We start from the raw sequence: 18,797 nt of genomic DNA on the forward strand, positions 1-18,797 counted from the left end.
ATTTTATTTAATCTGTGTTATTTAAATTTTTCGTTTTTTGACCTAAACCATAGAGACACTGATGTTGATGTGTCTGAATTCAAGTATTTCAGCCTTTACAGCAGATTTAATTCACAAACAATGGACAGTTTTGACCTAAATATTATTTTCAGTTACAATAATTAATCCTAAAAATTGAGATTAGTAACTTGTTTTTCGCAGCATCAGTCGCACGTGTGCTCACAAAATCTCCCTGTCCTTTTTGAATTCAGTTGACTGGAGACTCACTCTAAACGGATCATTTAAATAATGAGTTGTCGACTTGAGAACAGCTGCAATTGGATCATTCCAGTTCGTGAATGAATTGTTTGGTGTGATTCATGAATCAATTTAACAGGTTCATTGAAAAGAATCAGTTTGTTCATGAATCAGCCACGGCTTCTGCATCTCGGAGCATGTGATATATTATAAGGAGTAACGATATGTTTTATCAAATTTAGTGAAGTACAAAGTACAATCTTACACTTTGGAATGTAGTGAAGTAAAAGTGAAAGTTACTCAAAATAAAACTACTCCAGTAAAGTACAGATACTTGAAAAATGTACTTAAGTACCATAACGAAGTACAACTACTTCGTTACTGTCCATCACTGCTTGCATGGAAAGCTGCATTGATGTTTGCAGTGCGAAATTTTAAACATCTACATTATGACTTTGTTACTGAAAAATAAAATGTAGCTTTTCAGTAGTGAAGCTGTTTTATTTAATAAAAGTCACAGGGTAGCTTCTGAATGTGTCATTGTGTTCACACTTTTTGTCTGATTTTCAAATCTATTTTTGCTTGAAATCTAAGTTGATTCACCTCATAGCTGTTTGATGTCTTTTTGTTTGGAGAGAGTTCACTTTTAGACCAACACAAGCATAGCCATCTATGCTTCCAGTCCCTATACGATGCTAAAAGCATTGTCCTCTGTTAGATGGCAGCTGCATTACTCAAATATGATTTCAGGTCATTCTCGGAAAGTGGTATAATTTATGGCAAATATAAAAGATGATTTCTTTTCCCATAACTACCTAAAGTCATTGAATTTCGATGAGCTTTAGTTTAGAGGAGCATGCCAAAAGTGTTACACAGATGCCGTTCATTTGAAGACACTAACAAAAACGTGCTAAAAATGACTATGCTCTTAGTAGTACCGTAGTATTCAACGAAGTACCCATAGTACATATACATGGCAGTCATTCAGTACCATCAGTTTACTTTGTAAGTCTTCTCTAAAGGTTATATATATATATATATATATATGAAGAGTTCAGATGCAAAACCAGCTAAAAGCCATCTCGGTCAAAAATGAGATAATGATAGTAAGTGAATTCTCCTGACACACAGTATACATCCATCAAATACGTTTTCTTCAAACTCACTAAAATACCAGCCTCAAACCAATCAGAAGTACCGGTACTTACATAGAAACCTATACATCTGAGCCTGATAAAAATGCATTTTTTTAAAGAAAGATGTCAGATGGATTTAGCTGGTTTTGCATATTTATATATATATATATATATATATATATATATATATATATATATATATATATATATATATATTTGATTTATTTATTTATTATTTTTTTATATTATTTTTTAATTGTACTTTTATACTGCAATAATTTTACATTCCAGCTTCACATTAATGTAGAAACAACATATAGTATTTTTTAATATGTGCCATTTTTTATGACAGAAGGCAAGTGTCATTGATTGCAGCTGATGTCTCTATTATTTTTTTTCCTAATATTTAACCATTGACTATAGCCATTCAACATTACAGTATAACTGAGAGCTATCGCTTTAACATTTGTTAGACTTTAAAAAATAACTTCTAATTTAAATGAACTTAAATGAAATGAATAGCAACATATCTAATTTTATTTTGTTTTGTTTTTTTGGTTGCATTGGAACAACACAAAAAAAACGGAAAAGAAAGGTCAAATCTGATACAATTCCACACAGAACCCAAAAAATGCACTGTACAAAATGATTGGCACCCTTAACTTAATATTTGGTAGTACCACCTTTGGAAAAAATAACTGAAATCAATCACTTCCTGTAACCATGAATGAGTTTCTTACACCTCTCTACTGGAATTTTGGACCACTCTTCTTTTGCAAACTGCTCCAGGTCATTCAGATTTGAAGGATGCTTTTCCCAACTGCTGTTTTGAGATCTCTTCACAGGTGTTCTATGGGATTCACATCTGGCCATTTCAGCGCTCCAGCACTTTGTTTGTAACCATTTCTGAGTGCTTTTTGAAGTGTGTTTCGGGTCATTGTTCTGCTGGAAGATCCATGACCTCTGGTGAAGACGCAGCTTTCTGACACTGACCACTACGTTGCGCCCCAAAATCATCGGATTTCATGATCCAGTGCCAGAAGCAGCAAAGCAACCCCAAAACATCTTTGAACCTCCACCATGTTTGACTGTAGGGACTGTGTTCTTTTCTTTGAAGGCCTCATTTCATTTTCTGTAAATAGTGCCATGATTTCCTTTACCAAAAAGTTCTACTTTTGTCTCATCTGTCGACAGTATGTTCTCCCAGAAGGATTGTGGTTTTGTCACGTAAGTTTTGGCAAACTCCAGTCTTGCCTTTTGCCTTTGTGTCAGCAGTGGTCTCCTACCATAGCGTCCCTTTTCATTCAGATGGCGACGGATAGTGCGAACTGACACTGTTGTTGTACCCTGTGTCTGCGAATCAGCTTGAATTTGTCTGGAAGTTAATCAGGGTTCTTTATCCACCAATCGAACAATCCTGTGTTGTAATTTTTTCCTTAATTTTGTTCTTCCGTCCACGTCCAGGGAGGTTAGCTGTAGTGCCATGGGCTGTAAAACTCTTGATGATATTGTGCACAGTGGACACAGGAACATTAAGATTTCTGGAGATGGACTTGTAGCCTTGAGATTGTCCACGTTTTTCCACAATTTATTCTCTCAAGTTCACAGACAACTCTTTACACTTCTTTCTTTTCTCCATGCTCACTGTGACACACAACACAAAGGCTGAGTCAACTTTTCTTTATTTTAACTGGTTGCATATGTGATTACTATATTGCCCACACCTGTTACTTGTGGAATGTGTGAAATTTGATCAAGTTTGACTTTTCTTCTCTGTTTTTCTGTGTTGTTGCAGTGCAAACAAAAACAATAAGCATGTGAATACCGAAACATTTGCAATTGGAACAGTTTTCTGAGAGAATTGCAAGGGTGCTGATATTTTTGGCCATGACTGTATTTATTTATTTCCCATACTGTCAAGTCAATGGGGTCCATCAACTGTTTGGTTTCCAATAGTCTTCAAAATATCTTGTTCAATAGAAGAAAGAAACTCATCCAGGTTTGGAATAACATGAGGGTGAGTAATTTGAGAAATATGAACTCAACCAGCTCTGAGCCTGTGTATTCAAACTGAAATGTCCAGTAAGTGGCACTAAAATCACTTGCAATTTTATCCGAAACAGATGAACTTGAATCTGGTAATGTTTTATTATGCTTATTTTTGTACCTTAAGTGGTAGTTTGGAATATAAATTTCTGTTGAGTGTTGTAAATTTTTTAATGCTCTATTGCAATAAACTTACCTGATTGTGTTAGCAAGCAAATGTGATGTTTAAAAAAAGAATTTGCTGAAGTGACATCATTTTAAAGTGCTTCTTAAAGTCTTTGAGCTTTTTTTATCATGACTTGTGTTTATCAAGCAGGTGAGCTATTTGAGCAAGTTTGCTACAACAGAAAATATGGGGCTTGTTGTATGCAGACATCAAACTGTTTTAGTTTAGAAATCATGCACTGTGGTAAAAACACTGTGTTTTGAATTTCTCTTTCCTATGCATGCCTGTATACTGTAGATGTCATTACTACATTCTTCTACAGTCTCATATCTGGTTTAAAATGCATTCCCATTTGTCAGATTAAATATGATTGGCTATTCTAAAACAGCAATTGCATTCCTGAGATGCGATTCCAATGATTTATTTGTATACATGTGTTTTATTTGTTGGATGAAGACGAGAAACAACTTTCTGAGCACCAAGCAGGAAGTAGAAAAGCTGATGAACAGAGTTCGGTCTGCAGATCAAGACCAGAAGCCTCCAGGCCACTGGACAATGGAAGGCTACCTCTATGTCCAGGAGAAACGTAAGTCTTATAGAGCCAGTCTACAATCTTTCAAGCACCAAGAATGAGCAAACAGAAGAACAGACAGCCTTTGGCCTTCCATACCAGACACTTGTAAAAGTATGATGATAACAAGTCTAGAATTTAGTGTTCATGCATTTTTATTTTTATCTTCCCTAAGTGATCCCCTCTTTTTCCTGTTCCTTCATACTGCAAATGTCAGGAAATGGCAAAATAAAATTGCTGTCCACATGTAAACAGTTAGATTACATTCAATTAACATTATATAATTTCAGATAGGACAGTGAATGGCGTGGTCTAGGAAAGAATAACATTGCCCTCTGGTGGATGGATACATAATACACAGTTGTTACATTTTTATATAATTTTTAGTGGCAGTTGATTTTCAAATTAAAACATTAAAAGATCACAATAAAGAAATAAAAAGTATATATACATATCAAAAAACATTTTTAACTATTTGAATTAAACATTCAAAATTATTCTAGAAATGTATTGAAATTTAAATAAAAAAAAAGCTCATTGAAGGTACTTTAACCAATTAAAGTAGGAATATATAATTTATTTATTCAAATTTTAGAGCTTGACAGCTGCAAATGTCAATGTTTTGGCAAAGCACATCTCATGTGTGTTGCAGGGCCTTTGGGATGCACATGGACACGCCATTATTGTACGTACGAAAAAGATAACAAGACCTTCAGCATGTGCAACACAGAGGCGAAACCCACAGCTAAACAGGTACAAAGACGCTCATGTTTTAGTAATCGGTAGGAACAGATGTGCTGTTTGCATCGGGTTCCACCGTCTGTCTGTCTCTTTTCACAGAACGGTGTCATGTCAAATCCAACAGAGAAGTTCAGACTGAAGTCCTGCATCAGAAGGAAGACTGACTCGATTGATAAGCGATTCTGTTTTGATATAGAGGTGGTTGAAAGGTGGGCATTTGCACTGACAACACAGTAAATCAGTAAATCTTTAATACTCCCTGAGAAATATTTCACCCCAAAATAGATATTTGGCTTCTGTTTCTCAAACATGAATTTTTTCTGTTTTGTTTTAAGAGCCTGCATTTCTGTTTTCTGCATGCTTCTTTTGTCTTTTACTTCACACTATATAATCTGTCTTTGTATATTTTAACTGTGTAATCTTCTCCTTTTTTACTTGCATCTGCCTTCATGGCACAGTCTTACGATATTAGGTGGCAAATATGTTTTATATGTATGTAAGCATCTGTGCACACATATTACGTGCCTGTTCTACTAACACTCAGTCAATCAGGTCTGTGAGTAGCAATGTACCTTTTTGTGTGTTCATGTACTTTGCCACCTAGTGTAAGGTTGCACTGTTGTTTTTCTGACAGTTTACCTTGTACTGTATGTGCCCATTCCCCCCTGTCCCTTCTCTGTGTTTATTTCAATCTAGAAATACCATCTATCGTGGATCTCTTTTCAGACCACTGCAATTTTTCTGTAAAGCCCGGTATGTGACCAGCCCAGAAGCATGTTGAAGCGCATGTGTGCTGCTTGTGATCTCATGCATTCAAAATCCACGCTGATCAAAGCTCATTTCTCACTCCGATGGTTTGACTGTATTGCATGTTGAAAATCCAACACATTCCCTGCACCTATAATCGGTGGGATAACAGTTTGATTTGATTTAACTGGCTGAGTGATTTTTGATCTGGAAATCACATTATCTCTTGACATCAAGGAACAAACATCACAACATCAAATCAACAATGTAGCTATTGCTACACCAGGCTGGAGTTAGGCAAGATAGAGAGGAAACATCCAATGATAGAATTGAGACAGATTTATAATTATTATATTTGCGTAATCAGTTTATGCGAAAAACCTAGTGAGCTGCCTACTCAGAAAACATTTTAAGGCACCATTCAATGCAAAGACCCAAAAGACAGTTTTATTCTAAGATGCCTCATTTTTGCACAGATCTTAAACAGGATTGCATGTTTCCTTCACAAAAAAGCAATATTATATGTTTTTATTTATTTATTTGTTTATTTATTTTTGTCAGCCAAACTCCTTTGTACAACAGTGTTTTAGTGCCACGTTAAAAAAAATTTCAAATCTAAGATTACAACATTAAAGTTGTAATATTTCGAGAATAAAGTCAAAATATTATGAGAAAAAAGTCAAAATACTACAAGAATAAAGTTGAAAAATTTTGAGAGTAAAGTCGAAATATTACAAGAAAAAAGTCAAAATACTACAAGAATAAAGTCAAAATATTACTAGAATAAAGTTGAAAAAACTATGTGAATGAAGTCGAAATACTACATGAACAAAGTCTTAATATTACGAGAATAAAGTCAAAATACTACGCGAATAAAGCTGAAATATTATGAGAATAAAGTCAAAATATTACTAGAATAAAGTTGAAAAAACTATGTGAGTGAAGTTGAAATACTACGAGAATAAAGTCTTAATATTTAGGAGAGTAAAGTGGAAATACTTCGAGAATAAAGTCGAAATACTACAAGAATAAAGTTGAAATACTTTATTATATTATTATATATTATATTATGATATACTATCAACAGAAGGAATGAAAAAATACTACAGCCTAATTTAATAAAACAAATGTCTCATTATTGTAATCGGAAAGATGATCGATTCACATGCCGCTTAAACTGAGGTGAATACAGCAATCTGTCATGCCACATTAAAGAGCGTGAAAAACACATTATTGTAATAGACTTATTGTTTGCATTTTGCTATAAAACCAACATAATTTGAAAGCTAAGACTTTGGAATATCTCCCCGTGATCCCAATCTGGGTCATTTGCATGTGCAATATGTGCAATATAAGATACAATATTATAACTTTAATCTCATAATTGCTACGAATAAGTAATTAATTCTCATAATTAATTTGTAATTAATTCTCATCATTTTTACTTTATTCTTGAAAAATTTAGACTTTATTCTTGTAATATTTTGACTTTATTCTCATAATATTTTGACTTTATTCTCATATTTTTTACATTTTTTTTTTTCCAAAATATTATGACTTTAATCTCGTAATCTTGTTTATTTATTTATTTTACCTTTTGATCTAAAACGAATTCTCTGTGTGCTTTATGTGATGAATACAATTTGTGTGACTTTCTGCATTTGCCACCTAGGCTATGCATATTATTTAAATCAGTCACTGATGAGGTTTTATGACGTAGGATGTTATTTTAAAAAGCTGCAGCCTGTGTAAAGAGCAGACAGCATGGCAGCTCACTATGTTTTGGAACAAAGCTGTTCAGTTTTATCTCAGAATGTTCCATTACTGGAAAACCATTTGAAAAAAGGTTCATTATAAACAGTTCGCACTGTAAATTCTAATTGGATGAGCCAAAATCAAAGCCATTATAAATGCTATAGTATACTTACACTTTCTCATGTACACGAATGCCTCTCAGGAAACACTCCTACCATTACCTTTAAACTGCACTGCAGCGTGCTTGCCCTAACAAGCGGAATAATAATCAAAGCATAGCTGGGCGTATAGCTAATTCATCCATGCACAGATATTAGTGACAGCTGGTGCACAGGCATGGCTGTAAATGCAGCGAGGAGCGTGTTAATGGCTATGAGCTGGCGCTAACGTTCACCTTACAGTTACGGTTAATGGAAATGCTGTCAAATCATGTGTGAAGATCCACGGGTAATATTTATGGGTGGATTAATCAGTCCTTGTGATTCTAAATGGTGTGAAACTCGGATATAGAATACAGTTAAATTGATGTTTATGTAAATGAAATAGTACTTTCATGTATCATTTTTCCTTTCAGTGTGTAGTGTTACTGAGCTTGGGAAATTGAAAGGTTTTTAAGACATCACTTTTGATTTTTGTTCAAACATTTAAAGAAATAGATTACCCACAAAAACATTATATAATTTCAAACCTGTATGACTTTCTTTTTATTATGGAACACGAAAGGAGATGTTTTGAAGAATGTTCGCGTTGCTCTTTTTCATACAACCCTAGGAGCTGCCAAGTTCAAAAAATGAGACAAAACATACATAAAAGTTGCTAAAATGACTCATGTATTCAGGGCTTGACATTAACACTTGCCAACCCGCCAAATGCGGGTGAATCTCAGTGGCGGGTAACACAGTAACACAAAAGAAACATACTGTAGTAAAAATTTAGTTTTTATATGTATAACATAGCTTAAGCAACATGACACGACCAAGGGAGTGCAGTTTTCTCTGAAAACCATCATTGTAAATTTGACAATGATTTCGTACAACAGTTCAAATGAGTAGTTAATATATATTTTAGTATGCAAATGGTCAATGTTAACTGTTTTTGCTCTTTGGTTAATGAAAATAGTTTAAAACGAAGATCACAGCAGAACAGTCATGCATCTCTGAGCAACACACAGCAGTGTTTCATTACTGAATGATTTGTTTCTGAATTAGTCATTTGAGTCAATGATTCAGTGGCCCGTTCATAAAGACAGGCACTTGCTTCATTCTTTGATTGAATCAGCCATCTAAATGAATCGTTTGAAGGTATGACTCAATGACTCACTCAGTCAATTGCTGCCACCTATTGGCAGTTTACTTCCATATGTAACTTGTTCTATAAGTAGCTTATCTTTGCATTTTTTCGTTTGCATTTTAATATATATATATTAGGGGTGTAACGGTACACAGATGTCACGGTTCGGTACCTCGGTTCGAGGGTCACGGTTCGATACGATTTCGGTACAACAGGAAAAAAACCCCAAATCTAATGTGCTAGGTTTCTTTTCATTTGTTTTAAACAGACAGTAGTACAAATTACTTTTTTTTTTTTTCACCTACATGTGAAAATACTAAATGTTATATCAAATTAATGTCATATATAGGCTATAAAATCTGCAGAACATATATAAATACAAGGAATAAATACTTGAAATATATTTAGTTAACTGAATGACCAGGGGGGAAAAAACTGTGCGACACGTTATGTAGCCTATATTTGCTGAGTTTCATTTCAGTTTTGTGAAAGAAAGAAAACTCAAATATCAGAAAGCAACATTCTATTTGTTTTTTGTTTAAGTTGATTTTGCTGGTATGAGGAAAGTTAAAGTAATCGCGCCGGCGTACACAAACACAAAACATGACAGCACAGTTGGTACTTAAAATAGAACCCAGTGAACCAAACATCAGTGCGCCCACCTCATCGTTAGAACGCGACTGATGTACAAAGTCTATAATTTACATAATAAATTATAGTTTAGCATTTGGATGCATCGCAAATATGGAAATATTATGGAATATTGGATTTGTGCTGAATGCGAGAGGTAGGATACAAGAGCACAAAGCTCCATTTCGCAGACAGTTGAGTGCGCAAGCCTTTAAAGTAACGTTATACTCTTTTGTCAGTGAGAGACGCGTTCAGAATCAGCACATGGTCACTGTCTAGTGGGCTTTGTTTTCAAGTGCGCAACTCCTGGCATTCGCTGTTCTTCTGCCAACAGTTATCAAACAGAGTTGCATTACTGCGTGCGCCCCCTTCTGGATTGAGAGTGAATTGCCTGTATTCATCGTAAGGCCTCATGCACCGAACCGAGATACGAATACATGTGTCATTACACCCCTAATATATATATATATATAAAACTGATTTTAAACGCCAAGCTCGTAACATTTGTACTGTTTTGCAATGTAAATGCTTTGATGCTACATTTTAGTTTCATTAAACAAGTAAATGCATCTAAATGCTGCTTCAGCTGCTTCTTTTTCTTCTGCAGTGGAAAGATTGGTTTTGTTAATACCAATTTCATTGGAAAAAAAGAAGAAGAAGAAGAAGACCTGGAAGTCAGTTTAAATAAATTTAGTACCTAGTAACTTTATAACTTTGTTTTTTTTTGCTGATGAACAAAAAAGTTAATGTCAAGCCCTGCATGTATCATATTCTCTAGTTTTGTGTGAAATTTATTTACTAAGACACTTTTTACACTATTACTACACTAAAACACTATTTACTGTGCCACTACTCACCATGTAGGTAATTTTATGGAAAAGAGAAGTTTGAACATTCTTTATGTTACATTTAAAGGGACCGTTCACTCAAAATTCTGAAAATTCTGTCATTAATTACTCACCCTCATGTCGTTCCAAACCGTTAGATCTTTTACAAATTAAGATATTTTTGATGAAATCCGAGAGCTTTCTGACTCTGCATAGACAGCAACGCAACATTACGTGTTCAAGGCCTAGAAAGGTAGTAAGGACATTGTTAAAATAGTCCATTTGTCATCAGTGGTTTAACCGTAACGTTATGAAACGACAAGAATATGTTTTGTGTACCCCTGTATATGCAGGGTCAGAAAGCTCTCGGATTTCATCAAAAATATCTTTGTGTTCTGGAATTTGTGTTCCGAAGTTGAATGAACGTCGTACAGGTTTGAAATGACATGAGGGTGAGTAATTAATGACAGAATTTTCATTTTTGCGTGAGCTTATTCTTTAAGAGAGAAAGTCATAAAGGTTTGGAATGGGTGGGTAGGATAATTTGGAATAAAATCAGGGTAAGAAAATATGCCATTTTTCTTTCTGGGTGAATTGTATATGATGTGGCAACATTTCATTTGGTTCTAAATCCTTTACATGCTTCAGTTTCGCTAAACACATACAAGCAAAGGCTCTATTCAGAAACTATATTAGGCATATGAGTAGGATATTTCTAGAGCGTGTCAGACTTTAAAGTGCTGTGTTGTCTTCAGGCATGGCATTATCACGCTACAAGCGCTGTCTGAGTCCAATAGGAGACTTTGGCTGGAAGCTATGGATGGCAAAGAGCCGGTAAGTCCTGAAGCAAATTTCTTGGCTGATTTAATACAATCTTGACATAGTTGTCATCATTTGCTTCTGTATTGATTCAAGCTTCAGAAGATCTAAAGCTCAGGTATTTCGTCATAACGTAAAAATTGATCTTCAATATCAGTGCTCTACAAGTATTTCTCAATTAAGTTAATATAATACGTTTTTCCTTTCTCTTTCAGATCTACAACCTTCCTGCTATTCTGAGCAAGAAAGAGGAGAGTAAGTAGTCTCTAAGCTCTCGTATTATCATATAAAGGCCTTATATGTTTTTAAATGTTTGATTTTATTATGTCTTGCCTTTTTTCAGTCAGTCAGTAAAGCTTAATGTTGGAGTCTGACCTCACATGCTCTCATCAGATTAACTGTGTTTAACAAACACTTATTCAGATAATGTGTTCTGTTTCCCTTCACTACACCCTTTGTGTGTCTCTGTTCTCTCATTCCGTATTACAAGGTCGATAGCATTAAATTGAGTACAACCGAGTAAGCCGTATCCCCCTGAGTGTGACACAAGCTAAATCCATCTATTGAACATGTTGTTTCTTTTCACCTGTCTTTCGTAGCATATTTAAATGAAGCTGGATTTAATTTTGTGAGGAAGTGCATACAGCTGGTGGAGGTGAGAGGTGAGTTGTGTGTTTACCGGAGTACTAATTTCTTCTTACTCTATGTATACCTATATTCTAGTAATTTGAATATTCTAGTTAGTTTTCTTTTTGATTTTTATATATATATATACATATATATATATATATATATATATATATAAAATGTAACATGTCATGTTTAAGGAATCCCATGTACATTAGAATATATTATTTAATTATAATTTAAATAAATTAATATTAATGTTAACATTAATCAAAAGATCATTCTTAAGCCTTAAGAATCTTTAAAAAATGTAAAAAAATGTTTTTTTTTTTTTTTTTTTTTTTTTATGTGGTGTAATACAGGTGCATCTCAATAAATTAGAATGTTGTGGAAAAGTTCATTTATTTCAGTAATTCAACTCAAATTGTGAAACTTGTGTATTAAATTCAGTGCACACAGACTGAAGTAGTTTAAGTCTTTGGTTCTTTTAACTTCTTTTAACATCTCAACAAATTAGAATACTTCATAAGACCAATAAAAAACATTTTTAGTGAATTGTTGGCCTTCTGGAAAGTATGTTCATTTACTATATATGTAATCAGTACTTGGTAGGGGCTTCTGTTGCTTTAATTACTGCCTCAATTCGGTGTGGAGGTGATCAGTCTGTGGCACTGCTGAGGTGGTATGGAAGCCCAGGTTTCTTTGACAGTGGCCTTCAGCTCATCTGCATTTTTTGGTCTCTTGTTTCTCATTTTCCTCTTGACAATACCCCATCGATTCTCTATGGGCTTCAGGTCTGGTGAGTTTGCTGGCCAGTCAAGCACACCAACACCATGGTCATTTAACCAACTTTTGGTGCTTTTGGCAGTGTGGGCAGGTGCTAAATCCTGCTGGAAAATTAAATCAGCATCTTTAAAAAGCTGGACAGCAGAAGTAAGCATGAAGTGCTCCAAAATTTCTTGGTAAACGGGTGCAGTGACTTTGGTTTTCAAAAAACACAGTGGACCAACACCAGCAGATGACATTGCACCCCAAATCATCACAGACTGTGGAAACTTAACACAGGACTTCAGGCAACTTGGGCTATGAGCTTCTCCACCCTTCCTCCAGACTCTAGGACCTTGGTTTCCAAATGAAATACAAAACTTGCTCTCATCTGAACAGAGGACTTTGGACCACTGGGCAACAGTCCATTTCTTCTTCTCCTTAGCCTAGGTAAGACGCCTCTGACATTGTCTGTGGTTCAGGAGTGGGTTAACAAGAGGAATACGACAACTGTAGCCAAATTTCCTGACACGTCTGTGTGTGGTGGCTCTTGATGCCTTGACCCCAGCCTCAGTCCATTCCTTGTGAAGTTCACCCAAATTCTTGAATCAATTTTGCTTGACAAGCCTCTCAAGGCTGCGGTTCTTTTTTTTGTGCATCTTTTTCTTCCACTCAACTTTCTGTTAACATGCTCGGATACAGCACTCTGTGAACAGCCAGCTTCTTTGGCAATGAATGTTTGTGGCTTACCCTCCTTGTGAAGGGTGTCAGTGATTGTCTTTTGAACAACTGTCAGATCAGCAGTCTTCCCCATGATTGTGTAGCCTAGTGAACCAAACTGAGAGACCATTTTGAAGGCTCAGGAAACCTTTGCAGGTGTTTTGAGTTGATTAGCTGATTGGCATGTCACCATATTCTAATTTTTTGTGATAGTGAATTGGTGGGTTTTTGTTAAGTTTGAGCCAAAATCATCACAATTAAAAGAACCAAGGACTTAAACTGCTTCAGTCTGTGTGCATTGAATTTATTTAAATTTGAGTTGAATTACTAAAATGAATGAACTTTTCCACGACATTCTAATTTATTGAGATGCACCTGTATACTAAGTGTTTATATGAAAACATCCAAGTATGATTTTGAATATTGTGATAGACAGTCAAAAATGTGCCTTTTCACTTTAAGAAATTAATCATAATACCTCAAAACGGACGTCCAATTCAAGTAATTTACGTGTAATTTGGTCTCTCTGTGGGAATTTGGAGAGAAAATGTGTTTTTATGCATATTCTGTATGTATATATTCTTCTCTCAGCAGGACTCAACACTATGGGTTTGTACAGAGTCGGTGGAATAAACTCAAAAGTGCAGAAGCTCATGACCACAGTCTTCTGTAAGTTAGTTTATTCAACACAATTAATGCCAGCCTCGAGAATTAGACAAACAAATGTGTGTTTCAGACTATCCCTCTGAAGCAGTCCCCTCTCGCAAACACATTGTCAAATTAATTTATTTTGGAGCTCAGCATCACATCTGGGGGCTATTACAATGTTGTTCTCAAAGATCTCAGCAAAGTTCTGGAATTAGTCTGTAAACCCTGAATCTAGTTTAATAATTCAAACTATAAACACCATGTCACCATGAAACAAAAATTGGCCATTTTATTTATAGAATGTTGCATTCCACACAAGAACATCGCTACCTTGGTGACAGGTTGTCTAAAAATAAAGGCCATTTTCACTCTCCCACAAGATGAAAATGAATATAATTAATATTGTCATTATTTAAATGCTGTAAATCATTAAACATTTTTTGTCCAACTGTTGTTATAAAAGCTGCAGCGTTATTCGAATATTTTTTTTTTTTTGAGACAATTGTCACAATTGTTCTATGGTGTGACTGTCTCAAGCATGGTTCAATAAATTACAACTTTTATAAATAAAAAAAGAAAATCATAAAAAATGTGATAAATATCTCTGGTATAATTGCAGTAAGTGTATAAGTGTCTATTTTTGTAAATGGCAATAGTTTTTTCATCCATATATTTATGAAAGTGTAGGAACTTGATACATTTTGTCTCTGTGGTGTGACACCATATCCTGATTTTAAATCGGCCAATTCCAGAAAAAACTTTAATTAGTTAAAGGACCCCATTCATGGTCATGTTACTGAAGCCCCCTGTCAAGCCCATGACATGTGCACGTGGACAATTTTTGTCTCAGAATTGTTCAAATATTTGATATAATATTAAATATTTATAACCACTATAAAAATGGGTTACGGTTTGTTGTCCTTTGGTGTGACACCCCTAAATTATATATATTTTTTAATTAAAAATTATGCAAATATATCTTGCAAACTGCTAATGACAGGTTATCTTGGAATAGCAAGGTCATTAATTGACACAGAAGGCTGAAACGTCATATGGTGTGACAGAAAATGTCCTCCGGTGTGACGCCTGTACTGTCACACCATAGGACAAAGATGTCACACCAGAGGACAAGGTCTCTTTAAAAAGCATTTTAAATAATTAAATAAGATTTGTTTAACTACTTTTTTTTCATTCTTTTTTGATCATTTTCAGTGTTCTTAAATGTAAATAATTACATTAATTAAACTATTTTCTGATGTTTTTGCTGAAAACTTGTACTGTTATAAAGTGTCATGAAAATAAGTATAAAGTGTGATACTTTGTTTCTGAAACAGAAAGAACTGAGGGAGAGAAATTAGTAGATGGCAATATAGACAATCGTATTTAGCTGTGCTGCACATGCAATATAAATAAATTACATAGAAATACTTTAAGAACTACCATTTCTGTCCTTTAGTGTGACATAATTTCCTGTGGTGTGACACACATGAAAGAACCACAGATTTTTTTTACCTCAAAATATTGAGGTAAAAAAAATATTTTTTACCTCAAAACAGTTGAGTTTTGCAATAGTGGAGATATATTCCTCATCTTAAAATGGTTTAATTTTCAGCAGTTTTGAGCAGATGACAGTAAAGTTTGTCTAGTTGTCAAAGTTTGTTTTGAAATTGTCCAACAAGTCACTGTTTTTGAAATATTATGCTAATTTAATTATAATTTCATATTAAATAAATAGCACTGTATGAAAATAGGTGTCTAACAATGAAGGTAAATCTCTCTCATGCTATTTATATTAATATTAAGAGAATTTTTTTTTTTTCTTAATTTTTTGCTATCTCACACCATAGGACAAATTTATGGTACAGCTCAGTAAAAATGTTTCAGTAAAAAAAAAAAAACAATGAAAGAATTGACGAAGTTAGGGAGCCTTTATATTTTTGCAAAGATCAGACTTTACACTACATAAATATATGCATTTCTTCTTCAAAAATGGTCTTTTACAAAATAATAATATTTTTTTTTTTTTACTGGCTATTTGTCAACTGCTCATATACCAAAATAAATCATATAAATATCTATGTAATGTAATGTTTTATATGTTTGTCATAGACAATGAAAAAGTTGTAGTGAAAATTAAAATGAAAAAATGATATTTTGAATAGGGAAAATGATTTTTGCATTGTGACACTTTCTTAACAGTTATCTACATGTTCACATCTAACTGTCTGTGACTGTAATGGGGGAAAAAAAAAATCTTTAATATTACTCCAACATTTGCACACAAATAATGTTGCACATGTTCCTGCTTTTCTATTACAGCACCCAAAGCAGCGTCAGATATGGATCTGGACCCAGATACCTGGGACAACAAGACCATCACCAGCGGCCTGAAGAATTACCTCAGGTTAGTGTGTTCCTCAGGTTTTACGTTATTACTCTTAATGGAGATTCAAAACACTAATGGGAACCGTACATTGAGGAAAATGACACTGAAATAGATTGTACCTTACTCTGTTTGAGTGAGCTGAAATTACAGCACTTCTGTGAGAAGAGCTAATAAGATGTAATTCTCACCGCTGTCCACCAGGTGTCTTTCTGAGCCTCTCATGACATACAAGCTCCACTCAGACTTCCTCTTGGCTGTCAGTAAGTTATAAAGCTTTTGTTATACATTAGAGAAGCTGTATATGTATACATTTATGTTTAGTTTGTACTAATGGTGTGTTTGATCTGTTTTCTTTCAGAATCTGATGATCAGAACTACAGAGTGTGTGCTGTTCATGCACTAGTGCATAAACTACCTGACAAAAACAAAGAGATGCTGGAGATATTAATCAAACATCTAGTCAAGTATGTCTGAACATGTATTTTTTTTTTTACTGTTGCAGGAAAACTTCTCTCGGCCTAAACTCACTTTCTTCTTGGTCTCAATAATATGTTGTGAGCAAAATGTTGTACACAAGGTGGATGGTCACCAGCATGTGTTGTGTTTTGTGTGCTGGTGTCTGTACAAGACTTAATAACTAGCTTAACCAAGACCAAGACGAACTTAATCAATGGGCTTCACCACCTAAAATTTAGTAGTAAACAGCATTGCCCACTAGATAGCACTAGGTTGCATTAACCACCATATACAGTGTGATCCAACATGTAGGTTGGTGTAAGCTGAATTTGAAGTTTGATATTGGTTTGAGAATTTGACTGGCATGTGTCTCTGCAGTGTGTCCACTCACAGTGAGAGTAACATGATGACGGTGTCCAATCTCGGAGTGATCTTTGGCCCTACGCTCATGCGCTCACAGGAAGAAACCGTTGCCGCCATGATGAACATCAAATTCCAAAATATTGTGGTAGAAATTCTCATTGAAAACTTTGAAAAGGCAAGTGAAATCAGTCATTCACAACATACTCCTGGAAGAAATAATAATACATTAATATTTTTATCTATAAACATCTATGTAAACTACCGGTCGAAATTTGGGGTTTTGTAATGATTTGTTCGTAATATAATGTTTATAAAAGACGTCTCTTATGCTTACCAAAGCTGTATTTATTTTTTCAAAATACGGAAAAAGAAGTGAAATATTTACAATTTTTCTATTTTAATATATTTTAAAATTAAAGTTATTTCTGTGATCAAAGCTGAATTTTCAGCATCATTACTCCGGTCTTTAGTGTCATATCATCCTTCAGAAATCATTCTAATATGACGATTTGCTGCTCAAGAATTATTAATTATGTTTTCAGTGTTGAAAATTGTCATTTTTTAGAAACTGTGATACATTTTTGTCTTCTGTGGTGAGATTTTGATAAATGGAAAATCCAGTAGAACAGCATTATGTGAAATCTTTTGTAATCTTCTATAATCAGTATGAATCTTTGCTGAATGAAGTTATTATTAATTTTATATAAATACGTATTACATATAATTTATGTATATAAATACAAATTACATGTACACTGGCATTCAAAAGTTTTTTGTTTTTTTTTAATTTTCTAAAGTTTTTAAAGTTTCTTATGCTCATGGCACCTGCATTCATTTGACCAAAAATACAGAAATATTATTATGATGTAAAATGACTGTTGTCTATTTTTTAATATACATTAAAATATAATTCCTGTGATGCAAAGGTAATTTTTCAGCGTCATTACTCAAGTCTTCAGTGTCACATGATTCTTCAGAAATCATTCTAATATACTGATTTATTATCAATTAGTTGTGCTGCTTAATATTTTTTGGAACCTGTGATGCTTTTTTTCAGCATTCTTTGATAAATAAAAAGTTAAAAAGAACAGCATTTATTTAAAATAGAAATATATTGTAACAATATAAAGTACAGTTTAAACATTTAGGGTCAGTAAATTTGTATTTTTTTTTTTTTAAATAAACAAATTAATACTTTAATTCAGCAAGGATGTGTTAAATTGATAAAATGTTATAGTGAAGACTTATTTTACATTCTAATAATATTTAAAAAATAGAAATAGAAAACAATTATTTAAAATTATTTTAAAAAAAAAAACATTAAAAATCTTCTTAAAAATCAAACTTTTGAATGGCAGTGTACGTCGCTTAGGTGTCCAAATACTTTCAGATGTTTGTGTATCCGGTTATTCTCTTTCATAATTATTTGGGTATGTCTTCACAGATATTTCATCAAGCGCCAGACCCTAATGTTCCTCTGCCACAGCCTCAGTCTCGGCCGGGGTCTCGCAGGAGCAGAGCAATCTGTCTCTCATCTGGGCCGCGCAAACCCAAAAGCCTCTACACGCCCTCACTGTGCCTGGCAGACGCGGACAGTGAGTCTCACAATACCAGTAATCCTCACATTTCACATTTACTGATGACACTACACTCTGTGTTTTATGTTAATGTAAGAAATTAATTTTACTATTTTGAATTAGTACACCTAACATAATTAACACATTTGTTTTACTTTACTGGTGCTTGCTAAGGCTGGATAAAATTGGTAAAAAAAAATTCCATAGACTCGCATTTAAGTGCCCGAGCTGCAAGCTACACTGATCACTTAGTTTGTACTGCTACTTTAGCAAGGGACGTGCTAACCTGG

General features: G+C 34.1%; 1 protein-coding gene across 10 annotated transcripts in view; it reads left to right on the forward strand.

Annotated features, from left to right (window-relative positions):
• LOC127180894 (rho GTPase-activating protein 42) overlaps nucleotides 1-18,797 on the forward strand; it is a 126,566-nt gene that overhangs the window by 98,618 nt on the left and 9,151 nt on the right. For 2 of the 10 annotated variants that reach the window (XM_051135269.1, XM_051135275.1), the window contains exons 8-20: nucleotides 4,042-4,171; nucleotides 4,809-4,909; nucleotides 4,997-5,106; nucleotides 5,594-5,650; nucleotides 10,902-10,980; nucleotides 11,181-11,220; nucleotides 11,565-11,627; nucleotides 13,669-13,746; nucleotides 16,045-16,129; nucleotides 16,313-16,371; nucleotides 16,470-16,575; nucleotides 16,946-17,105; nucleotides 18,375-18,543. In XM_051135269.1, the coding sequence (XP_050991226.1) occupies nucleotides 4,042-4,171; nucleotides 4,809-4,909; nucleotides 4,997-5,106; nucleotides 5,594-5,650; nucleotides 10,902-10,980; nucleotides 11,181-11,220; nucleotides 11,565-11,627; nucleotides 13,669-13,746; nucleotides 16,045-16,129; nucleotides 16,313-16,371; nucleotides 16,470-16,575; nucleotides 16,946-17,105; nucleotides 18,375-18,543 (1,237 nt within the window). The remainder of the gene's footprint in view (nucleotides 1-4,041; nucleotides 4,172-4,808; nucleotides 4,910-4,996; nucleotides 5,107-5,593; nucleotides 5,651-10,901; nucleotides 10,981-11,180; nucleotides 11,221-11,564; nucleotides 11,628-13,668; nucleotides 13,747-16,044; nucleotides 16,130-16,312; nucleotides 16,372-16,469; nucleotides 16,576-16,945; nucleotides 17,106-18,374; nucleotides 18,544-18,797) is intronic. The other 8 variants (XM_051135271.1, XM_051135277.1, XM_051135270.1 and 5 more) reach the window with 6 other exon arrangements.

This window comes from Labeo rohita, chromosome 18 (genome assembly GCF_022985175.1).
Source record: "Labeo rohita strain BAU-BD-2019 chromosome 18, IGBB_LRoh.1.0, whole genome shotgun sequence".
NCBI classification, from domain to species: Eukaryota; Metazoa; Chordata; class Actinopteri; order Cypriniformes; family Cyprinidae; genus Labeo; species Labeo rohita.